Genomic DNA, 25,166 nt, shown 5'->3' with positions numbered 1-25,166 from the left:
AGCTAGCTCACGGAGATAACTTTTTAAAATAAAAGAAAAGTCAACAAAAACAAAGAGAAAGAAAAAAATAGAGAAATAATTAAGATCATTGTCCATAGAAATGTGGCAACTCTACCATTTCTATTACCACACTTTGTCCGAGTAAATATATCACATACAAATTTTCAATAAATTTAATTCGTAGTGAATATAGAAACAATAAACTATCAACACAGATATATGTATTAGATTGCAACACGAATTTTAATACCCATTACAATGAAAAATGAAAGTACATACGTATGTTCATGATTCTTTAATTATTTCTCATATAAATCTGCTTGACAATGTGACAAATATTACAGATACACAATACTTGATTAACATATATTTGAACTTGAATAAGAAAAATATATCAAAATGATAACAATTTTTCTCAAGAATAGGAGTCAACTTCTGTACACTATTTAGGTACATGCTTGTGGATCATAAAGGACTCGACTTCCTTTATAAATCAAATAGAAGACACTACTTAATTATAGATATTCTATAATGCAGAAACTATTTAAACATATAAATATGTGATAGCAAGAAAATTGAAGTGCTGGATTTACTATATGAGATGATGTTTATGAGAAATATGCACACAAATATAAAGAATAAATAAGAAATATTGTCAATTATGACCTAATAGTTTTTTACTCCTCCCTGATAGTACCTATCCTTTTTGCTCTGTTGTGACTCAATTCTTTGATCGAATTGAAAGTGAGAGTGTTACACATATGGATACATGCATAAATCTATTATTCGATTTTCTATCCTTTTATTTTCCTTATAATTGTATTTCCTTTCTTACCTCTCCTCCTCAGTCCTCACCCATCATTTACACTCACCAAATGCAGCATATGCGTCCAAAAGTACTCGCGGACCCTCTCTTTCATAGCCTAGGAGTACACATCAATGAGCTTAAGTAAGCCTTTTTGACTAATACACTTTGTTGATGCAACAAACTCTTTCTATTCCACGAGCAGAACACCAGAGATGCACAGCACGTGGACCTTGTCTAACGAACGATGACTTTCGATTCTTAATTTTCATAGGTTTCTCTTTTTGTGGGAGAGAAAAAAAGAGAAGGATCTCAAGTACAGAGAGAAATTCTCTAAAAAATTAGCCATGTATAATAAAGGATAATCTTGAAAAAAAATGTAAAGTAAAATAACATGAAACAATTATGACACAACCAAATTATAAGAAAATAAAAGAAGAAGATACCTTTGCCATATATCTTAGTACGTACACTATATGAGTTGAAATATAAGACCAAAACCTATTTTGGTACTCCTTTTAATAACCTGTCAAACGGTTAGAAGAAGAGGAGGTGTATGAAAGGATGGTCTTTTCATCTCCCATTTATTTGATTTAAATGTGTTTTAATTCTAGTAGATGTCTCAAACAGAACGTGTTTCCTCACTAACTGCTCCATTAGAAATTTTCAGTTTTGTTTCTTCATTAATTGATTAATGCATTTAGAAATAAGATAAATTAAAAAACAAACATAAAAAGTCCATAAAAAAAGAGAGAAAATAGATAAATAGGAATGGAGGTCATAGAGAGGTGCCACATCACCTCCTCTATGATCCTCCTTTATATATATATATATATATATATATATGATATATGATATGATTTTAAAAAGGAAAAGTATCAAGAAATTCACATGAACTAGAAGTCTAGATATATAATAGTCTACATTTGTTAGTTAATACTCCCTCCGTCCCTATTTAGTTGTCCATATTTCCTCTTTTAGTTGTCCCTATTTAGTTGTCCATTTTGACAAATCAAGAAATTAAAGGACAACAATTTTTTTCATATTATACCCTTATTTAAAGTGAAAAGTTGTCATAAATAAAGTAAATAAACTTATGAACTTCCCATCATTGATTAGTTATCTTGAGTGAATTTATTTTGAAAGTAAATTGTACTATAAGGATAAAATTGTAATTTCACTATGCTAATCATTGTTGCCTTAATCTGTGTATCATTTCTAAAGTGGACAACTAAATAGGGACGGAGGGAGTATTAAAAAGGAAAAGTATCAAGAAAATACAAAAAAGAACAAAAAGTTATGCCTTGGGCTCATGGCACGAAATTGAACCCATTCACCACTGACCCACGCCATTCATTGTGTAAAGAGTGGGTTCATTTTACTTATAATAACGAACTTACAATTAATTTATATATGTAAAATACAAAAAATTTCGATGAAGTGGGTTGAATTGAACCCACTTGAACCACTGTAGGTCCGCCCCTAGCTTCTACATGTTATATTTGTTCATCTATCAATACTTATTATAGCATATTCTCTGAATATGTAGTAATAATTTAGAATACAATGTTTTCTCAACAAAACATTTTCTTGTGTAATTTTTATTCATTCTTTTTCTTAGTTTTTTTGTACTTGCAATGTATAAATCTCATAACAATGGTTGTACGTAGCTGCTGTTTGGAAGTTGGAAAGAACATTGTATCATACTTTAAGTCTTTTCTTCTCCAACAATAAAACTTTTGATTTTCTTTAGTTACCTAACTTAATTGATAATGAATGATCTTATCTATTCCATTAAATTATGCTCAATGATCAACTTATATAAATGAATTCATAAATCAAGAATATGTACAACTCTCTCCATTAGGGGAAGCAGTAGAGGAAAGATTTTAAAGAGTAAGTTCATTTTTCAGCTTTGTTATTTTCTGTGAACGTGTTCGTAAAAATATATTTTTCTTGTTTATATAATATTTTATGAGTTTTAAGTTTTATAAATTATCAATGTTTCTTATATTCATGTTTATGAGTTAAAATCAAACTGATGTATTGACATAGAAGTGTTAGAGATTGACTTTTGGTCCTATTAAATGACATACATTTACCATTAGCTTTGAGTCTTTGCTTAGCTAGAAGTTGTTTGAAACTTTAATTTTTGATACCTTAAATTTGCTGAAGTTGGTAAAAAAGGAGTGGATAAATGAAATAGAATAGGTATTCATAGATAATATTTTGGTGATATATGTTTATTAATGTTTTCCTAATTATATAATTAAAGTGGATGAATGAAACTACTCTAACCGTTAAAATCGGTAATCAAAACAACAAATGGAATACACATCAAGAACATTACTTATGAAAGAGTATCATGCAATATATCAATACATTAAATGTTGCTCAAAATATAATTCATTATACATTTTACCTATCTAGATAAATTTAGTTGTTTAATTTTGTATTTTCAAATAATATTTAATTATCTAATATTGTTCAACGAAGAAGTCATTTGAATATATTTTAGCTTGTACTTTTTCACTTTATTCTATTATTCATTACAATGTATTTTTTATATGACTTATTTTGTATGAACTACTTGTATGGAACACACGTGCGAAGAACGTGTCCAAAAGCTAGTAAAAAATAAAAATATATCTAGTCACACCCCAAAATACACCTATAGAGAGTCTGAAAATGTAAAAGAACACTGGAATCTACGACCAAGATTGAAACAAGAGTGCATAGTGATATAAATACCTCAACTTGTGAAAAAAAATGAATGTTTTAAACACTTCTAACCTCGCATGTTCATGTCCACAGTTAATATGGATACTATTAACCTTCTCCCATTCACTTTCTGTATCACCAGTTTTGACCCTGTAACAACGAGGGGGCCTTTGGACGGAGGAGCCACTGTCACTCTGATGATCCCCTTTACATTCTCCGACCTACGAGGATTCAACAACCTCTTCTGTGTACTGAAAGTGTATAATATTCCTATGCCATTGGGTTAAGTTACCTGCAACAACAAGTAATTGTTTGTAACAGATATGTATGATAAGCTTGAAAATAAAGTAGCAAAACCTGCTACAACAACTAGAGAAAAGTAAATTTTATTAGAAAAAATAGACTGTCCAGCAATACAAAACTGATACTGCAACATTACACAAATAGAGTAAAAACTTCTACAATCTACACTGCAAGGTATATAACATAAACTCTTAAATAATGAAACTAAAAATTGAATGACTTCCAGCTCAAGAAAGTTCTCACAGTAGTACATCAATAACAAAGAAATGGGGTGTAGAACTTTTAACTACTTTGTTCTAGTTATATCAGAGCAAGTAATCCATTTATCGGTCACAGAATTTGGAGAAGGCAGTAATTTAACTTGTTTCAATGATAACATATCTTCTGATTCAGGGAAAGAAGCTGCTACTATTTTAGCTTCATTGGCATTGAGATCAGACTCAGTTCTCTTCTCATTGCCAAATTCACTAGTCTGAATCTCGTTTAGAGTATCCAAAACTTCAACCATAGTAGGCCTCATGTCCCTATCTGTCTGCAAGCACAGAAAAGCCAGCTCTGCTACTGAAGTAGTCATTTCCCAAATCTTGGTATCTGAATCGAACCCCAGGGATGGATCAATCAACTCGTGAAATGCACATTTTACGATCTTGTTTATTGCAAAGTTAGACAAATTAATCTCTTGGCTATGCTTATTCATATCCACAGCTGGCATTGATGAAATGAGCTCAACAAGGACCACCCCGAAGCTATAAACATCACTTTTACTAGTCAGCTGGTAGCATTCGTGATACTTTGGATCGATATAGCCAGGGGTTCCCCGGGGTGCAGTTGAAATATGAGAGACATCATTTGGGAAGAGCCTTGAAATCCCAAAATCTGCAACTTTAACACTAAAGTTGTGATCAAGGAGTATGTTGTTAGTCTTGACATCGCAGTGTATTACGTCAGAAGCATGCAGATAAGCCAATGCACCAGCAGTTTCTATGGCAATGTTCATGCGAATCGGCCACGTGAGTGATCCATCCTTCGCTTTATTACCATGGAGGTGATCAGCAAGAGTTCCATTAGGAATATATTCATAGACAAGGAGTAGTTCACGGCTTTGCCTTGAAGTGCAACCATAGAGGGTAACAACATTGTTGTGCCTTAGCCTAGTAAGGATTTCAATTTCATTCACAAACTGCTGCATTCGTTTGCAGTTGTGCTCGTAAAGGCGCTTCACAGCAACCTCTCTTCCATCCTTAAGCTTTCCTGGTCATTGATGAACAAGAGTTAGGTACATGAAGAAACAGTTGAAGCATAGCGCAGTTGGATTAGGAAGTTTCTCACCATAGTAAACGGTTCCAAAACCTCCATCTCCAAGGACTCTAGAAGAACTGAAATCATTTGTGGCTTCTTCAAGTTCTGAATAAGAGAAGACTGGGACACCAAAGTATATACTGCCTCCCTCAACATCATGTTTGAAAATGTCCGAGAATTTCTTCGTTGTGAGGAAGAGGGATGGACTAAATTTCTTCTCCTTGTAACACCAGATAAAGGAGACAACTAAAGTTATCATCACCAATCCTACTCCACCAAAAACTGAAAGAGAAGTCAGTAATCTCCCTCAACTCCAGTATCCATACATTTACATAACCTAAGGTACTAGTCTTTTCCTATCATTCTGTCATTATCTAATAAAGTTTAATGATATGCATGTAAATTCTGAAATAGGAAAGAACTCTGCAGTTAATGGATATTAAATTACCTGCTCCCAGAGTCACTCCCAACCTGCTTTTTGTTGTTTTTGCATCTAAAATAAGAGCGAAAATACTATGAATATTAACGATATGTGAGATGAAAATAAGAAAGGGTAAGAAATATGCACTAGACCTTGAGCATCTGTACATTGAAATTTGTTGGTTTTATCAGTCTGGCAATGACCTCCACCTTGGTGACATTGGTAACAGTCGTAAGACAGTTCCCATTGTACCAGAAAAACGTGACTTAACATTTTGAACACATCTCTATCATATGCTAATGTGTCAATTGGCAATCTGATAAGTGAACAATTTGCAGGAAGATTGCCTGCTTGAATGTCTTCATCATCGTCTCCAGAAAGCTTGTAGTATATGCTAAAGTCTTTACAACCATTGTATATTTTATAACCAGCAAAATGATCATTCTTCTTCTGGGTAGTGTTTGGGGCATTACGACTCGTGCTGTTACATTTGAAGAAGTCGTGAAGCGTAGGGGTAGTGAAAGAAATAGAAGGAGAGTCTTGAAGGGAGAAACTTTTGCTAAAAGTCTGGCACTTGTGTTGCCTCAACATGGTATGAAGCTTCGGGTCCAAGAGCCAAACTGTAAAATTATGCGGTTTTTCCATAGGATTGTACCAATCCCCTCCAGGAAGCAGTTGGATTCTTGGATATGGTTTAGTATCACAACCAGACATGGTCTTTAGTCCGCAATCAGATCATGAGGAAAGAGAGAAAGGAAAGCTCAAGTCAGTAAGATTCCCACATGAAAAGAACTTTGGACAAGTTGAATCATTTTTTCCCTTTGCCTGAACTAAGATCAGAAGAAGAGATAGAAGGAAGCAAATAAAAGAAGAAGCCAAAGCCATATTGAATCTATACTGCAAGAAGAGGAAAAACTAGAAGGTTTGTGAATCGTAATTCTAGCTAGCTCACCTGAACTCTCTTATAAGATCAAGTTCCATAACTTTCAACACTGTAATCATTACAAGTCTCTCTCACTGGTAAAATTTGTCAAAAAGAAACACTATGTGGAACCAAACGTATAAGATGGGTCAGACTTATTGGGGGAAAAAAGCTGAAGGGAAAAGGAAATTCTTACATTGGCCTTTAGCCATTGACACCAGTGGTAAGACTTGACTTCTTAAGTCTGCAAACAAACAGCAACTTCTAAGTTTTTGAAAATGGATTACTTGAACTTTAGAAATAGAAGCAATATTCATTTCAGTCGACTGAAATTTAATTGGTATACAGATAGATCCAAAGGTGAAAACAACAAAGGAAATGGTTCTAGTCACACCCTAAAAGGGACGTAAAGATAGTATGAAAAAACAAATATACAACCTTGCATTGCTCACTTTCTCATTAGAAACTACCAAGAAAGTATTTTCAAGATTGACGGAGTATACACAAAATAAGCTAGAAATACAGGCTATGTTTCATGTCATCTTCTCCAAAGTTTTAAAAAGAAACAAATCATTATCACCATCCCTAGCTTATGGAACACTCACCTTAGAGTCCAAGACTATGAATTTATGGCTAAGGTTGAAACACTCAAATTAACACTAGTACTTGCATAGATTTCTAACGATGGCCCCTCCATTCCAGGAGTTCCATTAGTACCTCATCTTGTTAGTTTAAGCTTATAATTTTTTTCCTAATTTCTCCCATAAGAAAAGACAACAAAAAGAGAGGGTCTTTGGACAGAGCCACTGCTTTGCAGGACCTGCCAGTATATGTGACAGCTCTTATATAATGAAATCAAATATTGAATCACTTTCACTCATAGGTACATAGCTCAAGAAACTTCTCACAGTTGTACATTCATAATCTCTCAAAATTCACATCAATAACAAAGAAAGCGAGTATAGAACTCTTAACTACTTTGTAGTAGTTATATCAGAGCAAGTAACCCATTTATCAGTAACAGAATTTGAAGAAGGTAGTGATTTAACTTGTTTCAGCATAAACTTATCTTCTGATTCAGCGAAAGGGGGTGCTGTAACAATTTTAGCTTCATTTCCATTGAGATTAGAGTCAGCTCTCTTCTCATTGTCAAATTCACTAATCTGAATCTCCTTTAAAGTATCCAAAACTTCAACCATAGTAGGCCTCGTGTCCCTATCTGTCTGTAAGCATAGAAAAGCCAACTCTGCCACTGAAGTAGTCATCTCCAAAATCTTGGTATCTGAGTCGAACCCCAGGGATGGATCAACCAACTCATTAAATGCACATTTTACAATCTTGTTTATTGCAAAGTTAGCCAAATTAATCTCTTGGCTATGCCTAGTCATATCCACAGCTGGCATTGATGAAATGAGCTCGACAAGGACCACCCCGAAGCTATAAACATCACTTTTACTAGTCAGCTGGTAACATTCATGATACTTTGGATCGATATAGCCAGGGGTCCCCCGGGGTGCAGTTGAAATATGAGTGACATCATTTGGGAAAAGCCGTGATATCCCAAAATCTGCAACTTTAATGTTAAAGTTGTGATCAAGGAGTATGTTATTAGTCTTCACATCACAGTGTATTACGTCAGACGCATGCAGGTAAGCCAATGCACCAGCAGTTTCTATGGCAATGTTCATGCGGACTAGCCAGGTGAGTGATCCGTCATTCACTCTGTCACCATGGAGATGATCCGCAAGAGTTCCATTTGGAATGTATTCATAGACAAGGAGTAGTTCACGGCTACGCCTTGAAGTGCAGCCATAGAGAGTGACCAGATTGTTGTGTCTTAGCCTAGTAAGGATCTCAATTTCATTTACAAACTGCTGCATTCGTTTGCAGTTGTGCTCGTAAAGGCGCTTCACAGCAACCTCTCGTCCATCCTTAAGTTTCCCTAGACATTAATGAACAAGTATTAGGCACGTGAAGAAAGAATTGAAGCATAGCTCAGTTGGGTTAGGAAGTCTCTCACCATAGTAAACAGTTCCGAAACCTCCATCTCCAAGGATTCGAGAGGAATTGAAATCATTTGTGGCTTCTTCAAGTTCTGAATAAGAGAAGACTGGGATGCCAAAGTATATACTGCCTCCCTCAACATCATTTTTAAATATATATGACAATTTCCTTGTTGAGAGGAAGTGGGGCGGATTAAATTTCCTCCTCTTGCAACACCAGATAAAGTAGACAGCTAAACAAATCATCACCAATCCTAATCCACCAAAAACTGGAAAAAAAATATCAGTAATCAGAGGTTTTCAGACAAAAGAAAACATCACAAGGAAAAAGAAAGTGTCCTCTCAACTCCACTATCCAATCATTTTGTGTAAGCTAAAGAACTTACCTCTCTTACCATCCTTTATCATTAAGGAAATGTTTTGAGATTTTACCACAATGAAGAAGAAATTCAAACGATATGCATGGAAATTCTGTAATAGAAAAGACCGAAAAGACACTGCAGTTAATGGATATTTAACTACCTGCTCCCAGAGTCAGTCCGAACTTTCTTTTAGCCATTTTTGCATCTAAAGGAAAAAGAGGGAAAGTATTATGAAATATTATAGATATGTGATATGAAGACAAGAAAGGACACTAAGAAATATGCACTGAGTGACTGATTCTTTTTCAAGTGAAGAAATTTCTTGATGACCTTGATCATGTGGATTATTTGGATATGTACAATGAAATTTGTTGGTTATATCAGTCTGGCATTGACCTCCCCCATAGTGACATTGGTAACAGTCCTCAGAGATCTTCCATTCTACAATAAAAGCGGCGCTTAACATATTGAACACACTACCATTATCTGATCTCGAGCGGATCGGCAATCCGATAAGTGAACAGTTTGCAGGAAGATTGCCTGCTCGAACGTGTTCACCATCACCTCCAGGAAGCTTGTAGTATATGCTAAAGTCTTTACAGCCACTGTACATTCTATAATCAGCAAAATGATCTTTCATCTTATGGGTAATGTTTGGGGTGCTACTACTAGTGCTGTTGCATTTGATGAAGTTGAGAATATGCACTGGGAGAATTTCGAAAGAAATAGAAGGAGAGTCTGGTAAGGAGAACTTTTCGTTAAAAGCTTGGCAGTTGTGTTGCCTCAACTTGGCATGAAGCTTGGGGTCCTCAACCCAAACTGTATAATTAAACATATTTACTACAGCATAGTACGAATCTCCTTCAGGAAGCAATCGGATTTTCGGAAATGTTCTAGCATCACAACCAGATAAGAACATTATTCCACAGTCAGGTTGTGTGGAAAGAGAGTAAGGATAGCTCAGGTCAGTAAGATTTCCACATGAAAAGGATTTTGGACAAGTTGAATCATTTCTTCCCATTGCCTGAACTAACATCAGAAAAACAGATAGAAGAAAGCAAAATAAAGAAGAAGCAAAATCCATATTGCAAGAAGAGGAAAACTAGCTGAAGGTTTTTTCATTATACAGTATTAACTCTACCTAGATCTATTAAATAGTCTTTANAGGAAGATTGCCTGCTTGCACGTCTTCATCATCGCCTCCAGGAAGCTTGTAGAATATGCTAAAGTCTTTACAGTCACTGTACATTCTATAACCAGCAAAATGATCTTTCATCTTCTGGGTAATGTTTGGGGTGCTACTACTAGTGCTGTTGCATTTGAAGAAGTTGGCAAAATTCAATGGGAGAATTTCGAAAGAAATAGAAGGAGAGGCTGGCAAGGATAAGTTTTTGTTAAAAGCCTGACACTTGTCTTGCCTCAACTTGGCATGAAACTTGGGGTCCCTGAGCAAAACTGTATAATTAGATGGATTTCCTAAAGCATAGTATGAATCTCCTCGAGGAAGCAGTTGGATTCTCGGATATGGTTTAGCATCACAACCAGATAAGAACATTATTCCACAGTTAGGTTGTGTGGAAAGAGAGAAAGGAAAGCTCAGGTCAGTAAGGTTTCCACATGAAAAGGACTTTGGACAAGTTGAATCATTTCTTCCCATTGCCTGAACTAACATCAGAAAAACAGATAAAAGGAAGCAAAACAAAGAAGAAGCAAAATCCATATTGCAAGAAGAGGAAAACTAGCTGAAGGTTTTTTCATTATACAGTATTAACTCTACCTAGATCTATTAAATAGTCTTTAGCTTAATTGTAAAATTTGTCAAAAAGAAACCAAACGTATAACAAGGATCACACTTATTAGGAAAAAGAAAGGCAATACAAAGAAGAAAAAAATTGAAGCTTTCACATTGACGCAAGTAGAAAAACTTGACTTCATGGCTCTGTATACTAACAACAACTTTACTCATTTCAGTTTTAGGAAATTTAAATGGTATGCAGATACATTCGAAATATGAAAACGAAAAATGAAATGGTTCTAGTCACAACTCACACCCTAAAAGATACGTAAAGTTAGTAAGATGATGTAAAAAGAACATTGCATATCCATTTGCTTATTTTCTCACTAGAAACTACCAAGAAAGTTTTTAAAGATCAGTGACGCAGCCAGAAATTAGCGAAGGGTGCATAAATTGTCTTCTAAGTTACGTTAAAAGTGTGCAAAATTATATAATGCACTTATAATATCTAAAATTTAACCTCTGCACACCACATAATTTTGCAACGAATGGTGTGCATCACGGAGTCAGCAAACTATGTACCAAAGTCATCACTTTGAAAAAGAACCAATTTTTAGTTGTCATCACCCTAGTATACATGATGACACTATGGGGTCGTTTAGTACGCGGGATAAGATGGAATATCCCACGATTATATCATATCTCACCTTATTCCATCCAACTTAAAATTATTTTATCTCATCTCTCAGGTGGAATAAATTAAATTAGTCCGAAGATAATTTAATCAGCAAACCAAACAACGCCGGCTAATATATGAAATACTAATCCCATCATTTTAGGAGTACAAAATAATCTCGAAATTAGCTAATATCTCAAACTAAACATGAGATGATTTACCGGAAAAATCACTCCGGTGATCCCCTTCACATTTTCCGACTAGCTAGGGTTCAATAACCCTTTTTCCCATTTACGTTCATTTCCCTCTTTCTCCTCGTTTGTAAACTCCTTTTCATCTTCAAACCCTAGCACAAATCGCCGGTAGCAAAACTCCGGCGACTCCCGGGAAACATTTGCCGGCAATGGTGTTTTTTGTCTTCTACTTTTATTTATTTTGTATTTCATCTCACTTTAGTCCCTTTTTTTAACAAAATCATCATTTTCACCCTCTTGTATATATTTTTTACAATATAGCACATAAGTTTAGTCAACGATTAGAATCGATAAATAATAGAGTCTATTTAAAAATTTGTAAAGGTAAAAGAGTTATACATATCAAATTAAGCTCATAAATTAGAATTTTACTTTCATCAAAGTAAATGTGTTGGGGGGGCGATTTAACTAATTGAGGTTAATAACTAAAAAGTCATGTATAAATAGGAGAATTTCACTACCATCTCAATGGTCAATTAAGAGTTTGTTAAACTTAAATATAAGTTATGATTTATTGCACCAAACTTGCCTGTCAATGTGAATACTCAGTCTATAATAATTTTGCTTATAAGGTTCGTGATTTTTTTATTTTTTATAATTCTATGATATTTGTGATTCACTGGACCAACAAAGTTAGATTCACGCGTTTAAGCTTGTTTAATAGAAAAACGCTCCTTGTATTGAATCTTCTTAGCTTTTTGTATATTATTTTATATATATTTTGACTCTTCTAATTAAAATTTTAGCTCCGACCCAACTTGTATTCAAAGAAAATAATTGATCTTCCAAATTTTTCCAACACTCTCAACTAGACTTTGGAACTTATTAGCAAAGTCTTGAATAAACAGACAAAAAAGAAAAGGGACCATCAAGACTAAGAAATTGGAAATTTGTCACTCATATTATATAATTGACTTGGTCATATAGAATATAATATATAGTATATAGTAATTCTCATTGTTTTTATTCATGTGAAAACAAAACATGTCGATTTTTATCTTTGAATGAGGTTTCCATTTGGTTCATTCTATGTTTTTATTTGGAAATTATATGTTGTGAAACAATTTTACGATGATTATTTTTAGTCAGGAATTTTGTTAAAAGTGTCTAAGATTTAATATGCATGTAATAAAAAATAATTTTAATATGTATATTGAGTATAATTTTTTATATATATACACAGAATAATTTTTTGATGAAGGAAGTTTAACTGATAACCCTTCATTGTATGTGACTTTACTACATAATTTTTTCAATAGAAATTGTGGACGCGGAGATTATTTGTTACTCCTTTTGTTTCAATTTATGTGACGTTATTTTCTTATTAGCTCTTTTCAAAGAGAATGAATTGTTTATATATTGAAAATGATTAATCTTAAAACGTTACATTTTACTTTTAGTAAAATGCTTTTATAGTCATATAAATGTTCTGATATGCTTAAGATCACTAGTTTTAAAGTCTTGTAATGAGAGTCTAGACAAATGTTATGGTATGTTTAAAATCGCAAGTTTCAAAAATATTATTTTCTTTCTTAAATTTCGTTTCAAGTCAAATTATGGCAAAACAAAAATATTTCTATATTTTTGTTGAAGCATGATATACCTCAGAATGTCCTATCAATTTCAAGTTCCTAGTGACTTGAATGCTAGATAGATCTTGTCCCATCAGTTTATTTGTCCACAAAACTTATGGACCGCTAAATACACAAATGGATTGTGTCAAGTGTCACATATTGATTGGCGGAATGGATTGTTGTCTTATGATCTTGGATACTCCTCATCTCGAGAATTAGTTTTTAGAATGAGTTGGCTCCAACGCCATTTTATTCAACATGGTATTAGCGCGAGGCTCGTCTTTGTTCTTGCTTTATCCAATGTTGGACCTATATATAGATATACCATGGCCAATGTATAAGTTAAATTACCATCACTATACTCTGCTATCGTGCTTAGACTCTTCAAAAATATCATTCGATGTGTGTTGGATCCTCAAAAGATATGCACTTTTTAAGGATCTGATACGGGTGCAAAGCAACATTTTTTGAGGGTCCGAGCAACATAGCTTAGGGCCAGCAAGAAAATCAGAAAAAGAAGGTAATTTCATGAACATTGACAATTGAAAAAGCAAAAGAAGTATAACATCAAGAACATAATTTATTATATGTACATTCATATAAGCTCAAATGCTTTAGCTAAGAGTTAGTAGATTCTGAAGTCTAAAACTACATTAGCTAAGATATTCACCTATGGTGCTCGAATTCTTCAAAAATATCGTCAGGTGTGTGCCAGATCCTCTAAAAGCTACGCATTTTTCAAGGATCTGACATGAGTGCGGCAACATTTTTTGAGTGTCCGAGCAACATAGATAGTCACTCACTCACTAGTGCTTGTTGTGGTAGAGCCACTAATCCATACCTCACTATTAGTATCTGATGAACTTAGGAACTTAACTTTCTTTAACAGTGCAACTTGATCAGATTCAGGGGAAAATGGAGGGATATTAACACTCTTAGACTTTGATAAATTAAAACTAGCACTAGTGTCAAATGTCTTCTCATTTTGATGAAACTCTCCACCTTGAATCTTTCTTAAAATGTCCAATACTTCATCCATTGTTGGCCTGATATCCTTATCAAGTTGCAAGCATCGAAAAGCTAGCTCCGCGACAGAGATAGTCATTTTCTTAGCAAGCGTATCTGAGTTTAGCCCGAGTGATGGATCAATCAGTTCATCAAATGCACATCTTTGTATCCTGTTTATCGCCAAGTTAGCCAAATTGATCTCGTTCTTGTGCCTTTTTAAGTCAACAGCTGGCATTGATGATACAAGCTCGATAAGGACAACCCCAAAACTGTAAACGTCACTTTTGTCAGTAAGCTGATAACATTCGTGATACTCAGGATCAACGTACCCAAGCGTTCCTTGAGGAGCTGTTGATATGTGAGAAACGTTGTTGGGGAAAAGTCTCGAGAGTCCAAAATCTGCTACTTTGACACGAAAGTTGTTGTCGAGAAGGATGTTGTTAGTCTTGACATCGCGATGTATCACATCAGAAGCATGGAGGTAAGCCAATGCACTGGCTGTTTCAACTGCAATGTTCATACGGATGGGCCATGTGAGAGATCCCTCTGCTGCTCTTTCACCTTGGAGATGATCAGCAACTGTTCCATGTGGAATGTATTCATAAACAAGGAGAAGTTCACGGCTGCGTCTTGATGTGCAGCCATAAAGGGACACAAGATTTTGGTGCCTCAAACGAGTAAGAATCTCGATTTCGGTTGTGAACTGCTGCATTCTCTTGCAGTTGTGCTCATAGAGGCATTTTACTGCAACTTCTCTTCCATCATATAGTTTTCCTAATTCATAATGTGTAATAACAATGAGATACTGAGGATTCCGACACATGGTGAAAAGTGATCAGTTGAACACCCTTCGTCAAAACTATACAGTGTATACCGAAAATTATACCAAGTATAAAGGTCAAAAGTTACATTTTATACATATATATTTTTTTTGAGAAGGATGTTATATACATATATATTAAAGGCATAATACATAAATAGACACTCAAACTTGGACTCAGACGGCAAGTAAGCACTCCCATTTTGAGAGTGCACACTAGATACCTCAACTTAGTGTCAACTGGCAACTAAACATTCTAACTCGTCCCCACTGTGTCTCGTAGACATCCAACGTTGGCGTGGCACATAAATTTTGAGGTGTCTAGATGATCATTTTGTAAGTTGGAGTATTCAACTGACACAAGACGGTTGAGGTGCCTGGATATTCATACTCAAAGTTGGAGTGTCCAGTTGTCAGTTGAGGCCAAGTTAAAGTGTTTATACACCCTCAACGAAACTCTTGGTTTCGCCACTGAGCATGAACACTAGCTACTTTTCACCTTTTGGAAATTGCTGTCTTTTTAACATAATTCTTAGGTTCAAAGAAAAACTTACCATAATATACAGTTCCGAAACCTCCATCTCCTAGTTCATTCAAGGGATCAAAATTGTTGGTGGCTTCCTTAAGTTCAGCATAGGTGAAAACTGGAACCTGAAATCCAAAATATTTGCTCTCTACCTCAAGATCCCCATGAAATTGTGTCGAATCATTCTTCCCTCTCTTGCGACACCAGATAGAAAAGGCGACAATGGAAGATAGCAGGATCAAACCAACTCCACCTAAAACTAGAAAACACAAGATACAGTAATCAAAATCTAATCCTTTGAAAGTGTACCACAAAAAAAAAGGAGCCTGGCCGGGGAATGGGCACACCCCAAGGGGTGTCATGTAGACAGCCTACCCTGATGCAAGCTTCAGTGGCTGATTCCACTGCTCAAAACCCGAGACAACTTTACCGTTGCTCCGAAGCCCCTACTACTATAAAAATGTGGTCATTGTCTAGATAATTAATTACCTGAGGCCATAATTATCATTCTCGAATTACTTTGTCCATTTTGTCCTGCAGTAAAGGAAAAAAGATAAATCTTTTTAGATAAACCTCAATAGAAAACAAGCAGAACAAGAGTTATTTCTTAACAATACTATATATACCTTTCATGGAACAATGAAACTCGTGTTCATCGATTATCTGGCATTTCCCTCCTTTGTCATGACACAGATGACAATCTTTGGATAACTCCCAGTTTAGAAGTGCACTAGAAGTCAACAGTTCAAACAAGTCACTTGCATATGGTTTTGATGGTGTAGGCAATGGAATTGGCAATTGTACAAGTGAACAGTGCTTTGGAAGTTTGCCACTAATCTTAGCACTAGTATTTCCCAATATTGTTTTATTGGGATGGTGATAGTAAACATTAAAACTTCCACACTCAGTATATCTATCAAAATCTTTGAAAAAGGAATCATTAGTCTTCTGGATGGTGTTGTCATGACTATGTTTGCATCTGTACAAGGTTAAGTTAGGAACAATTTGGAAAGAGATCAAAGGGGAATTTGGAAATGAGAAGTTTCTGTAAAAAGACTTGCAACTTCTGCTATCTAAGTACTCTTGAAGTTTAGGATCTGAAATAAGGAAAAAATCACCCTTCTTCACTATAGCATCATATTTTTGTCCACCAATTACAATCTTAGGATATGGTTTAGTATGACAATCAAACCTGCATAATCCACACTCAGGGTTGCTGGAATTTGTGAAAGGAAACTTCATAGCTCCAAGGTCTCCACACTCGAATTCATCAGTGCAGTTGGATTTGGAATTACCTAGTACTTGATGTAGGCTAAAGATCATTAAACAACAGAAAAACAAGAAAGTAGAAGCCATATTGTGTACTCTATATGGTCTCACACAGCAAGAAAATTGGAATTTAACCTTGTTATTTGGTTTATTTTTCTATATGTGAACTTGGAATTTTGTTACAAAGACTTTGGAAAAAGGAAACAGGACTCAAGTGAGGGCCAACATAAAAGACTTTTCCACTCTCCATTCTCATTGACTAAGTATACTATGTAAAGACTTGAATCATTGACTCATAAGATAAGATATTTGTGCTCTTTTTTTTTCTGTTTTAAAGAAAATCCCATGCACAGTCTTAATAAGTATGTACCTTCTTTCCTAAGCAGAAGGCAAGTATTTTGAATCACATCATATTTCCATAAGATAAAGGGAAGTTGGTAAGAACAGTAAGTATTTTGGTTATGGGTCACTTTCTTTTGGAATAGGTGAACAAAGTGCTTTAAAAAGTAGCCGGATATATCACACTCCGGCTTGACTGATCTCTCAAGTGAAATAGCAAAAGATAAGTGACTTTTCTGATACTAGAGAAAGAAAAATGACCTTCTGAGTGAAATAGCAAAAGATATGCGACTTTTCTGATACAAAAGAAAGAAAAGTAACTTCGTTGTATCAGAAAAGTAACTTTGTTCACTTATTTCCAATAGTTGAATGATCAGACCATTTAAGAAATCAACTCGATGTTCTCAATCAAAAAAACTCCAGTCTCCGTATCAGAAACAGTTTGAAGAGCTTTGTTCATAAGCTAAATAATCAATCACAGAGTGTCTCACACTGGTTGATGGAAGGCAGATCCATTTACAGTGTACATCCTGATAGGTTAGGCATGTACTCGACATACAATCAGAGACCAAAACAATGAGAAGAAATGGGGCTTAAAATATACAAACTTGTGATACATCAAAATGTCAAGAGGGGATTTTGTAAAGCAGGACGGCTAATGTTAGTTGTGGTAGAGCCACTAAACCACCCATCATCTGTGGAATTTGGTTATGGTGGAGATTTAGATTTCATAAACTGGATAGCATTTTCGGGGCACTCAGTTCATTCCTGTTCCCAAAGCTGAGGCATTGTAAAACTCCAAATTTTGTATGGACGATCTCATAAAATTTTGCATGTCTACACTTGCCAACTTTGGTTATTTTTTGCTCTCTCATCCTGAAAATGATGTGCAACCAACTTTTACACTGTGAAAGGTACTCATAAATCAGGAGTTCACTGTTGCACCTCTATGTGCAATCACAGAGAGTAACAAGATATGATGTCTCCATGGAGTCGTTTTACTGCTACGTCTCTACCATTGCTGAGTTCACCTAAGAATGTGCACTGTTAGCTGGTGTATATATATATATTGAGTTACTAAACCACAGTACTTTTACATGATGAAAAATCTGCCAAATACCTGCTGATTTCCTGAATTTTGCAACTGATGCATTGTGTAGCTCAAGTCGATATGCTTCTTACCATGGTAAACTGTTCCAAAACCTCCATCACCATGTTCTATAAAGAAAATATTATGCACACAGCATTATTTGGTCATAAGAACTGCACATAGTAGCTGTCAAATGTCCCAGGAAAGTGGCTGATATTCATTTAAGTAACCTCAAATCCAGGATAGTGAAAAATATGCATGCTCGTTAGTGCAGAAAGCATGTCCATATTCAATAGTTACACTCCACTGTGTTCAGAAAACAGCAAACAAAGAACAAGAGTAAAAACTAATAAAGATAAAAAGAACGTCTCAGCAACTTATTCCTTTACAGATTATCAATGAGTACATATTTGTAACATTTATGTTGAAATGAAAGCAAAGAGTGTAAGAATTTCACCCGCTAACATTACTACTGCCACAGCTACTAACCCAGCTCTCAGTTACAGAAATAGGTGAAGGTGGCAAATGCATTTTCTTTAACAAAACTATTTTATCTGATGTAGGAGAAGTAGGGACTTTTTCACCATTACGTTCTGTGTTATCAACAATTGAGTCATTCGTCTTCTCATCTTTGATTTGATCCGTATAGGTGCCTTGAATATGTTTAAGTGTCTCTAGTACTTCATCCATTTTTGGTCTCAAGTCCGTTTCAAGCTGCAAGCATTGAAATGCTAGCTCTGCTACTGAAGTAGTCATTCTCATAACTTGTGCATCTGATTTAAATCCCAGAGATGGATCAATTAGCTCATCAAATGCGCATCTCTGAATCCTATTTATTGCTAAGTTGGCCAAATTGATCTCATGTCGACGCCTAGTAATATCAACAGCAGGCATTGATGAGATAAGTTCAACAAGGACAACACCAAAACTATAAACATCACTTTTATCAGTGAGCTGGTAACATTCATGATACTCTGGATCAACATATCCAGCAGTCCCTTGAGGAGCAGTTGAGACATGAGTAGCATCATTCGGAAAAAGTCTCGAAAGCCCAAAATCTGCAACTTTGACACAACAATTGCTGTCGAGGAGTATGTTGCTAGTCTTCACATCGCGATGTATTATGTCAGAAGCATGGAGGTAAGCCAATGCACAAGCAGTTTCTACAGCAATATTCATGCGGATAGGCCATGGGAGGAATCCGTCCTTTGCTCTATCCCCATTCAGGTGATCTGCCACTGTTCCATTGGGAATGTATTCATAAACAAGGAGGAGTTCACGGCTGTGCTTTGATGTGCAACCATAAAGGGTAACAAGATTTCGATGCCTTAGGCGAGAGAGAATTTCAATTTCATTTTTAAACTGTTCCATTCTCTTGCAATTGTGCTCGTAAAGTCGCTTCACTGCAACTTCTCTCCCATCCTTAAGTTTACCTAGTAAGAAAGGTAGTACAAATTTAGCTATCTAGTCGTGTCATTTGAACATCTGATTTGCTTCAAGATACTTACCATAGTAAACAGCACCAAAACCTCCATCTCCTAGTTCATTGGAGGAATCGAAGTTACTTGTAGCTTCTTCAAGTTCAACATAGGAGAAGACCGAGACTCCATGGTAATTACTACTTCCATCAAAATCATGTGTTAAGGAACGATCACAAGATTTTTTTCTCGAGGTGAAGTACAAACAACTTTTGTGTTCTTTCTTGTAACAACAAACGATGAAAGTGACCACAAGGATTATTAACACAGCTCCACCTAAAACTGAAAAAGACAAAAATGAAGTTAACAAGATGTGGAACTATGTTGAAATGTCAAATTCAGGGATAATAATAATACAGTACTGATTTACCTGAGCCAAGAATCAACTCCAAATTATATTTCCCTGAAAATGAAGTAATGTCAGACAAATCGTGGAGGAGGTAGTATCAAAAAATAATGATCTGCATCTGACAAGAAAGAAATAGAACTTATAAAATGTTTCAGTGGATGGAAATGGACATACAGGGACATGCATTTATAATTATTGGTTTTGGACCAGTAGGCAACTGCTTCTGGATGTGCTATACGATCTTTAGCAATGTCCAAGGATTGTCGTTTAGACATTGGTTTTCTTTAATGCTACATTTAGAACAGCACCGAAAATAACCATACGAGAAAAATTCATAGGTCAATCTCAGACAAGTTAGCACTCTATGACCATGAATTAAGGGAGTGGAATAAGTGAAAACTCACCTATAATCTCACTATTGCCAAACTATACTAAACGCAAACAGGTAGTAAAAGAACAGGATAGAATATAATCCTCTCCAAATCAGATTATGCAGTTTATACTACTCCCTCCGTCTCAATTTAAATGTATTACTTTCCTTTTTGGTATGTCCAAAAAAGAGTGTCTCTTTCTATATTTAGTAAATTTTCCAATTCCAACATTCTACCTGGCAAGTTTAAGACCACAAGATTAAAAGGACTACACACATCTTTGATTTAAGACCATGAGATTCAATAGTCTCCCTTTATTTCTAAAATTCCGTGTCAAGTCATGGGACAGCAGGTGTAATAGATAAGAGAAGAGTTTTTGATGTTTATGATGCACATGAAAGCCTCGTTGATCGTTGTTAGCTTTTATAACTCTGCAAATAATCAGTATCTTATGCCTAGAATCTTAAATTAGAAGCTTGGTAAGTAGCAGTTACCATCCAGCAATGATTCTGGCAAAACCTAACAGAGCAATAACAAACAGGTTCACCATTTTCAGAGCCAGAATGATTGCTGTCCTTTCACAGCCACTAACTTATTCCAAGATCATTGTAGTATTAATTCATTTTCTGACAACCTTAAATAGTCTATCTATTGGCATTTCTTATTGCTTTTCTTTTTCCTATTTTAACTGGTGCAACAACATATGACTCTCAAGGCATTGCACTACAATCGACTTGGTTTTCCCGCTGTCTAAAACAGGATAGGGATGATTCACATCATTTGAAGCACAAGCAATTGGGTTTTTGGCGCACTTTATGGGAATAGAGTTATTGAAACAATTAAAGATTTACTATAATATATTGAGCCAAACATGAAGGGAGATGCAATCAAAAGCAAAAAACCTCAGAAGAGCTATGCACGAATAACTCACTATGCCAGCATTCACTAACCAAAATGATTGGCTCTCATAGGAGATACTTTTGGTAATTTAGTGACTGCTGGAGGTTTAGTAAAGTGGCGTAAATAACCAAAACCACATAAACAAGGATTTATATCTAAGATATAAAAAGGGTACTTGATGAGTAAGAGGGAATAATATGTAACGTATACAACAACAACATACCAGTGTAATCCCACAAGTGGGGTTGGGGATGGTGGTATGTGCGCAGACCTTACCCCTACCTTGAGAAGGTAGAGAGGTTGTTTCCGATAGACCCTCGGCTCAAGTAAAATAATATGTAATGTATGCCAAGTATAAAACATAGTAGTTGTTGCAATTTTCTACCAATATTAAAGTTACTAAAGTAAGATAAAAGTCAGCTCCTGATTACATACTTCTGAAATGTTCTACTTATTCTTATTTTAAGTTTGACTAGGTTTTACATGTTGCAGTTTCCTACCTATATTAAAGTCAATAATGTAAGTTCTGATTCCGTCAAACAAGCAACTGCTCAATATGTGCAGCCAATGTATACATACTAATTACAGCTGTGGTTTGTTAACAACCCGGTTGCTGAGTTCATATTAGCCTACTTCAACTAATCATGTCAAACTATTAACCTAGTCCTTCATAAGTATCATTAAAGATCGCTTCTTAGACATGAATTATCATAGATAAAGCTCAAATCAGATATGATCACAAGCGGTTTTCCTTTAACAGACCTTGAGTCTGTAATTTTGTACTCGAAATGTGAAGTTGAATGGGTTAAGAAAAATGAGATTCGGTGGCCTATTAGATTGAGAATAGAATTAAAGAAGTCTTCAATTGGTATCCTTGTATACTTAACAAAATAATACTGGTGTAACAAAAAGATTAACAGGACAAAATATCAAACCAGAAAACGCTTGGATTAATCAAAACTAGACACCATTCAGTAGAGAAGTTATTAGCAGCTATAAGGATACTTCCTGCACTTAGCCCTACCTTTTTGGGGTAAGAGGTTGTTTCCGATAGACCCTCAGCTCAAAGAAACGTTTTCATAGCAGGATTCCAAGAAAAATATGACAGCAAAATAACAAGATATAAAGCAAATGAAGCAACAGATAGTAATACACATTAAAGAATACGAAACTACGCGACTACTAAATAATACTACGAATAAGGATTAAATCAGCTGTATCATGATGCCTAAATCAAGTTACATTTTTTGGGCGCTTGTAATCACACAAAAAGAACCTAAAGCACCGAGCATAATCATAAGATAAGGTGCTGCATAACTATACTGGAAATTTAACTTATCCTTTGAAGCTATAAGAATATTTCCTTGGCTGCACTTTGTAGTAAACACATTTTTAATCATCCATAGCTTAATCCATTCGATTAATTTAGCTGTATCTTGATACTTAAATCATCATGCTATCACACGAAAAAACTTTAAAGCACGGTGCCTAGTCATAGCATAAGGTGCTGCATAATTATACTGGAAATTAACTTAGATAAGGTCATAGGGGCTTACTGGAAGGTTTGCAACTCAATGCATGAGGCCTGTCAGTGCAGAAACATTTGAATTGATAATTGATAACATCAAATCCGCAATGTCCTCTACTTTCTGCACATTCACTGCAATTAGCAGCCGTCCAGTTCAATCTAAACCCCCTTCTCAAAATCCCCAGATAGTCAACATCTCGATTACTTCCCTCATCACCAAGCATTTCTACTGGTGCCATTACATGTTTTTCACACACTTGTAATGCAGACTCAACTCTTTCATCATCAGCTAACATTGCATAACCCCAATCATTCACATTTTCTCCACCACAACCAAAATGAATCATGTGCTTCGAAAGATTCTCAGATATCGAACCATTACACTTCGACAACAAGTAAATTTTTGATTTCTTAACAAACTGAAAAGGGCGATTATCGAGTGACATATTCTTGATATCAGAAACACATCCATTCCTTACACTACTGTTAAAGACTGAATTTTTAAGCTGAAAAGTATGATCTTGATATCTAATATCTTCAACTACATACTCATTTCCAGCTATATGTACAGCAGGAAACCCTTGTTCACTACAATATAGCCCAAATCCAGGGTACCCACAATAAGATTCTTGAACATCTTCAATATAAAATGGAAAGCTTATTCTTGGACCATATCTACAATTTACTGATTTATTACATACTACAAACTGTGGATCAACAGCACAACATTTATCTATTTGCAAAATGAAGCATAAAACACAAAGGTTTAATGATACTATCAAGAAATACCTTTTTCCTTGTTTCATTTGTAATCTTGAAAACAGCTGAAAATATACAAACTAAACAAGTAGATAATGAAAAATATACTACAAAGAGAAAAGGGGTTTCTTGGGTTTTTTCCTATAGAAGAAAGATTGATTTTTTAAGCAAAAAGATGGATTTTTTTGCTCTCTGCAACTGGCTCTGACATAAGGGTTGACTATGTATCTACCTCATATCTCAGACAGATTGAATTTTCAAGATAATTTTTGAACCAAAAAAAAAAGTTGCATTTATTGACCAATAAACTTTTTGACTGATGATTAATTAGCTTTAAATTGCAATAAAAATGGCTGCTTTAGAGAGATTAGTCATATTCACAGAGGATATATTATATTATATTACAATAAAAGAGGGACACGAGTTTCTTGCTCATATGTCTGCAGCAATTTGCAGCTACCCGTAGAAGAAAGAATGGATTTTTAGCTAGCTTCTCGTCATAGATTTTGAATAATCATGTTTATATATATATATATATATATTTGGCTATAAAAATTTGAGCTAACGTTTGATTATAAATTTTAAATCAAATTTTAAAATTTATCTTCAAATATTTATTTAATTATGAAATTTGATCAGAGTTTAAATGAAGCAATCTTCAGTATTTTCAAGTTTTCAAAATCAGGCTCATTAAGTTTTGAGAAGAAAACTCACTTCAACTCATAAAACTACAAAAAATGAATCATGTAAAATGTGTATTCAAATAAAACTTTAAAATCTAAAACTCAAATTTCAATTTTCAAGTTTGATCGCCAAAATTTATGCCCAAACAAGAGCTTAATCTATGAAGGGTATTTTTGTCCATTTGTATTAAACCAAATTATATGCTCAAAAGGCTTTAATCATTCAAAAAATTGGAGAATCAATAGAGGATTAAATATTCTAAGGTTTTTTAAAAGAGGAAAAAGGGTCAAATTTACTCTAGTATTATTCGAAAATGAATAATATCCTTGTCTATTAAACTTTTGAATTTTTATCTAGCATTACTTACACGTTGTGAAAGAAAAAAACTGTTTTTTTTCTATTTGACTTCTTGGAAAGCTCCAACTCGAAGGTAATTTAAACTATAATAAAAAGTTGAATGGTAATTTTTTTACATTTTCTTCCAAGAATGAAATTCATCCGCTTGTCATTGGAAGTATATGTTAATTATTAGTACGAAATGATTTGTTATTTATATGATATCAAAAATTTATTTGATTAATTTAAATTTGTGTCACCTATAGACGAATCCATTAAAAGAAAAAACATTTCCTTTTAGAAATTCTTTCATTTCCAAAGTTTATATCTGAAATCTCATATCAAAAATACAAAAGATAAATTTTGTTATTCCACACGTCTTTTTATATAAAATAATCTCCTAAACAAAGATCTTATTCTCTTTAAGCAATATCCATGATTAAGGTTTGAGTTATATTTTACTAAGTTGATTTATTATTATTTTCAGATTCAAGCATTGACTTTTCTCTTCCTTGTTGTTGACCTTTCATATTTTTTTAAGTATTGAAGTTAAGCTTGGAATGTACACATATGATGTAACATATTAAATTGTTACATCTTTTAAGTTTATGAAACAAGAAAGATAGAATATGTC

The 25,166-nt window shown here is 34.6% G+C and overlaps 4 protein-coding genes across 5 annotated transcripts; all 4 read right to left on the bottom strand.

Moving 5' to 3' along the window:
• Window positions 1–4,076: 4,076 nt before the first annotated feature.
• Window positions 4,077–6,924, bottom strand: LOC125869396 (LEAF RUST 10 DISEASE-RESISTANCE LOCUS RECEPTOR-LIKE PROTEIN KINASE-like 1.1). Of its 2 annotated transcripts, none has more exons than XM_049549977.1 (5): window positions 6,910–6,924; window positions 5,702–6,715; window positions 5,577–5,621; window positions 5,159–5,410; window positions 4,077–5,080 (listed from the first exon to the last, which is right to left on the bottom strand). In XM_049549977.1, exons 2-5 carry the CDS (start codon window positions 6,261–6,263, stop codon window positions 4,116–4,118), a joined length of 1,824 nt encoding a protein of 607 aa, XP_049405934.1. In that variant the 5' UTR covers window positions 6,264–6,715; window positions 6,910–6,924; the 3' UTR covers window positions 4,077–4,115. The 2 variants fall into 2 exon arrangements, with proteins under 2 accessions (XP_049405934.1, XP_049405935.1); XM_049549978.1 differs by lacking the exon at window positions 6,910–6,924 and having other exon boundaries at window positions 5,702–6,231; window positions 6,668–6,734.
• Window positions 6,925–7,298: 374 nt separating this feature from the next.
• On the bottom strand, window positions 7,299–9,761 carry LOC125869395 (LEAF RUST 10 DISEASE-RESISTANCE LOCUS RECEPTOR-LIKE PROTEIN KINASE-like 1.1). Its single transcript, XM_049549976.1, has 4 exons — window positions 9,167–9,761; window positions 8,997–9,041; window positions 8,492–8,743; window positions 7,299–8,413 (listed from the first exon to the last, which is right to left on the bottom strand). Exons 1-4 carry the CDS (start codon window positions 9,753–9,755, stop codon window positions 7,446–7,448), a joined length of 1,854 nt encoding a protein of 617 aa, XP_049405933.1. The 5' UTR covers window positions 9,756–9,761; the 3' UTR covers window positions 7,299–7,445.
• A 3,821-nt stretch (window positions 9,762–13,582) lies between these two features.
• On the bottom strand, window positions 13,583–16,978 carry LOC125866939 (LEAF RUST 10 DISEASE-RESISTANCE LOCUS RECEPTOR-LIKE PROTEIN KINASE-like 1.1). Its single transcript, XM_049547330.1, has 4 exons — window positions 16,056–16,978; window positions 15,919–15,963; window positions 15,458–15,688; window positions 13,583–14,857 (listed from the first exon to the last, which is right to left on the bottom strand). The coding sequence occupies exons 1-4, from the start codon at window positions 16,783–16,785 to the stop codon at window positions 13,875–13,877; spliced, it is 1,989 nt and encodes a 662-aa protein (XP_049403287.1). The 5' UTR covers window positions 16,786–16,978; the 3' UTR covers window positions 13,583–13,874.
• Window positions 16,979–18,452: 1,474 nt separating this feature from the next.
• Window positions 18,453–23,920, bottom strand: LOC125866938 (LEAF RUST 10 DISEASE-RESISTANCE LOCUS RECEPTOR-LIKE PROTEIN KINASE-like 1.2). Its single transcript, XM_049547329.1, has 4 exons — window positions 22,782–23,920; window positions 19,976–20,008; window positions 19,636–19,887; window positions 18,453–19,560 (listed from the first exon to the last, which is right to left on the bottom strand). Exons 1-4 carry the CDS (start codon window positions 23,557–23,559, stop codon window positions 18,581–18,583), a joined length of 2,043 nt encoding a protein of 680 aa, XP_049403286.1. The 5' UTR covers window positions 23,560–23,920; the 3' UTR covers window positions 18,453–18,580.
• Window positions 23,921–25,166: the final 1,246 nt, after the last annotated feature.

Source organism: Solanum stenotomum, chromosome 6, assembly GCF_019186545.1.
Source record: "Solanum stenotomum isolate F172 chromosome 6, ASM1918654v1, whole genome shotgun sequence".
In the NCBI taxonomy this organism is placed as follows: domain Eukaryota; kingdom Viridiplantae; phylum Streptophyta; class Magnoliopsida; order Solanales; family Solanaceae; genus Solanum; species Solanum stenotomum.
The sequence above is the reverse complement of the archived record's forward strand: the minus strand, read 5'-3'. Positions and strand labels throughout refer to the sequence as shown.

Bases quoted from the DNA above. Each gene is read 5' to 3' on its own strand.
- LOC125869396 (XM_049549977.1), bottom strand. From the start codon at position 6,263: ATGTCTGGTTGTGATACTAAACCATATCCAAGAATCCAACTGCTTCCT. The intron at 5,411-5,576 runs GTAATTTAATAT...CTTCTCTTTCAG, and splicing joins GGGAGTGACTCTGGGAGCAG to TTTTTGGTGGAGTAGGATTG. The intron at 5,081-5,158 runs GTGAGAAACTTC...ATCAATGACCAG, and splicing joins TTTTGGAACCGTTTACTATG to GAAAGCTTAAGGATGGAAGA.
- LOC125869395 (XM_049549976.1), bottom strand. From the start codon at position 9,755: ATGTTCTTATCTGGTTGTGATGCTAGAACATTTCCGAAAATCCGATTG. The intron at 9,042-9,166 runs GTCATCAAGAAA...TTTTTCCTTTAG, and splicing joins AAATAATCCACATGATCAAG to ATGCAAAAATGGCTAAAAGA. The intron at 8,414-8,491 runs GTGAGAGACTTC...ATTAATGTCTAG, and splicing joins TTTCGGAACTGTTTACTATG to GGAAACTTAAGGATGGACGA.
- LOC125866939 (XM_049547330.1), bottom strand. From the start codon at position 16,785: ATGGCTTCTACTTTCTTGTTTTTCTGTTGTTTAATGATCTTTAGCCTA. The intron at 15,689-15,918 runs GTAATTAATTAT...TGTGTTTTCTAG, and splicing joins AATGATAATTATGGCCTCAG to TTTTAGGTGGAGTTGGTTTG. The intron at 14,858-15,457 runs GTAAGTTTTTCT...ATTATGAATTAG, and splicing joins TTTCGGAACTGTATATTATG to GAAAACTATATGATGGAAGA.
- LOC125866938 (XM_049547329.1), bottom strand. From the start codon at position 23,559: ATGAAACAAGGAAAAAGGTATTTCTTGATAGTATCATTAAACCTTTGT. The intron at 19,888-19,975 runs GTAAATCAGTAC...TGTCTTTTTCAG, and splicing joins GGAGTTGATTCTTGGCTCAG to TTTTAGGTGGAGCTGTGTTA. The intron at 19,561-19,635 runs GTAAGTATCTTG...CTTTCTTACTAG, and splicing joins TTTTGGTGCTGTTTACTATG to GTAAACTTAAGGATGGGAGA.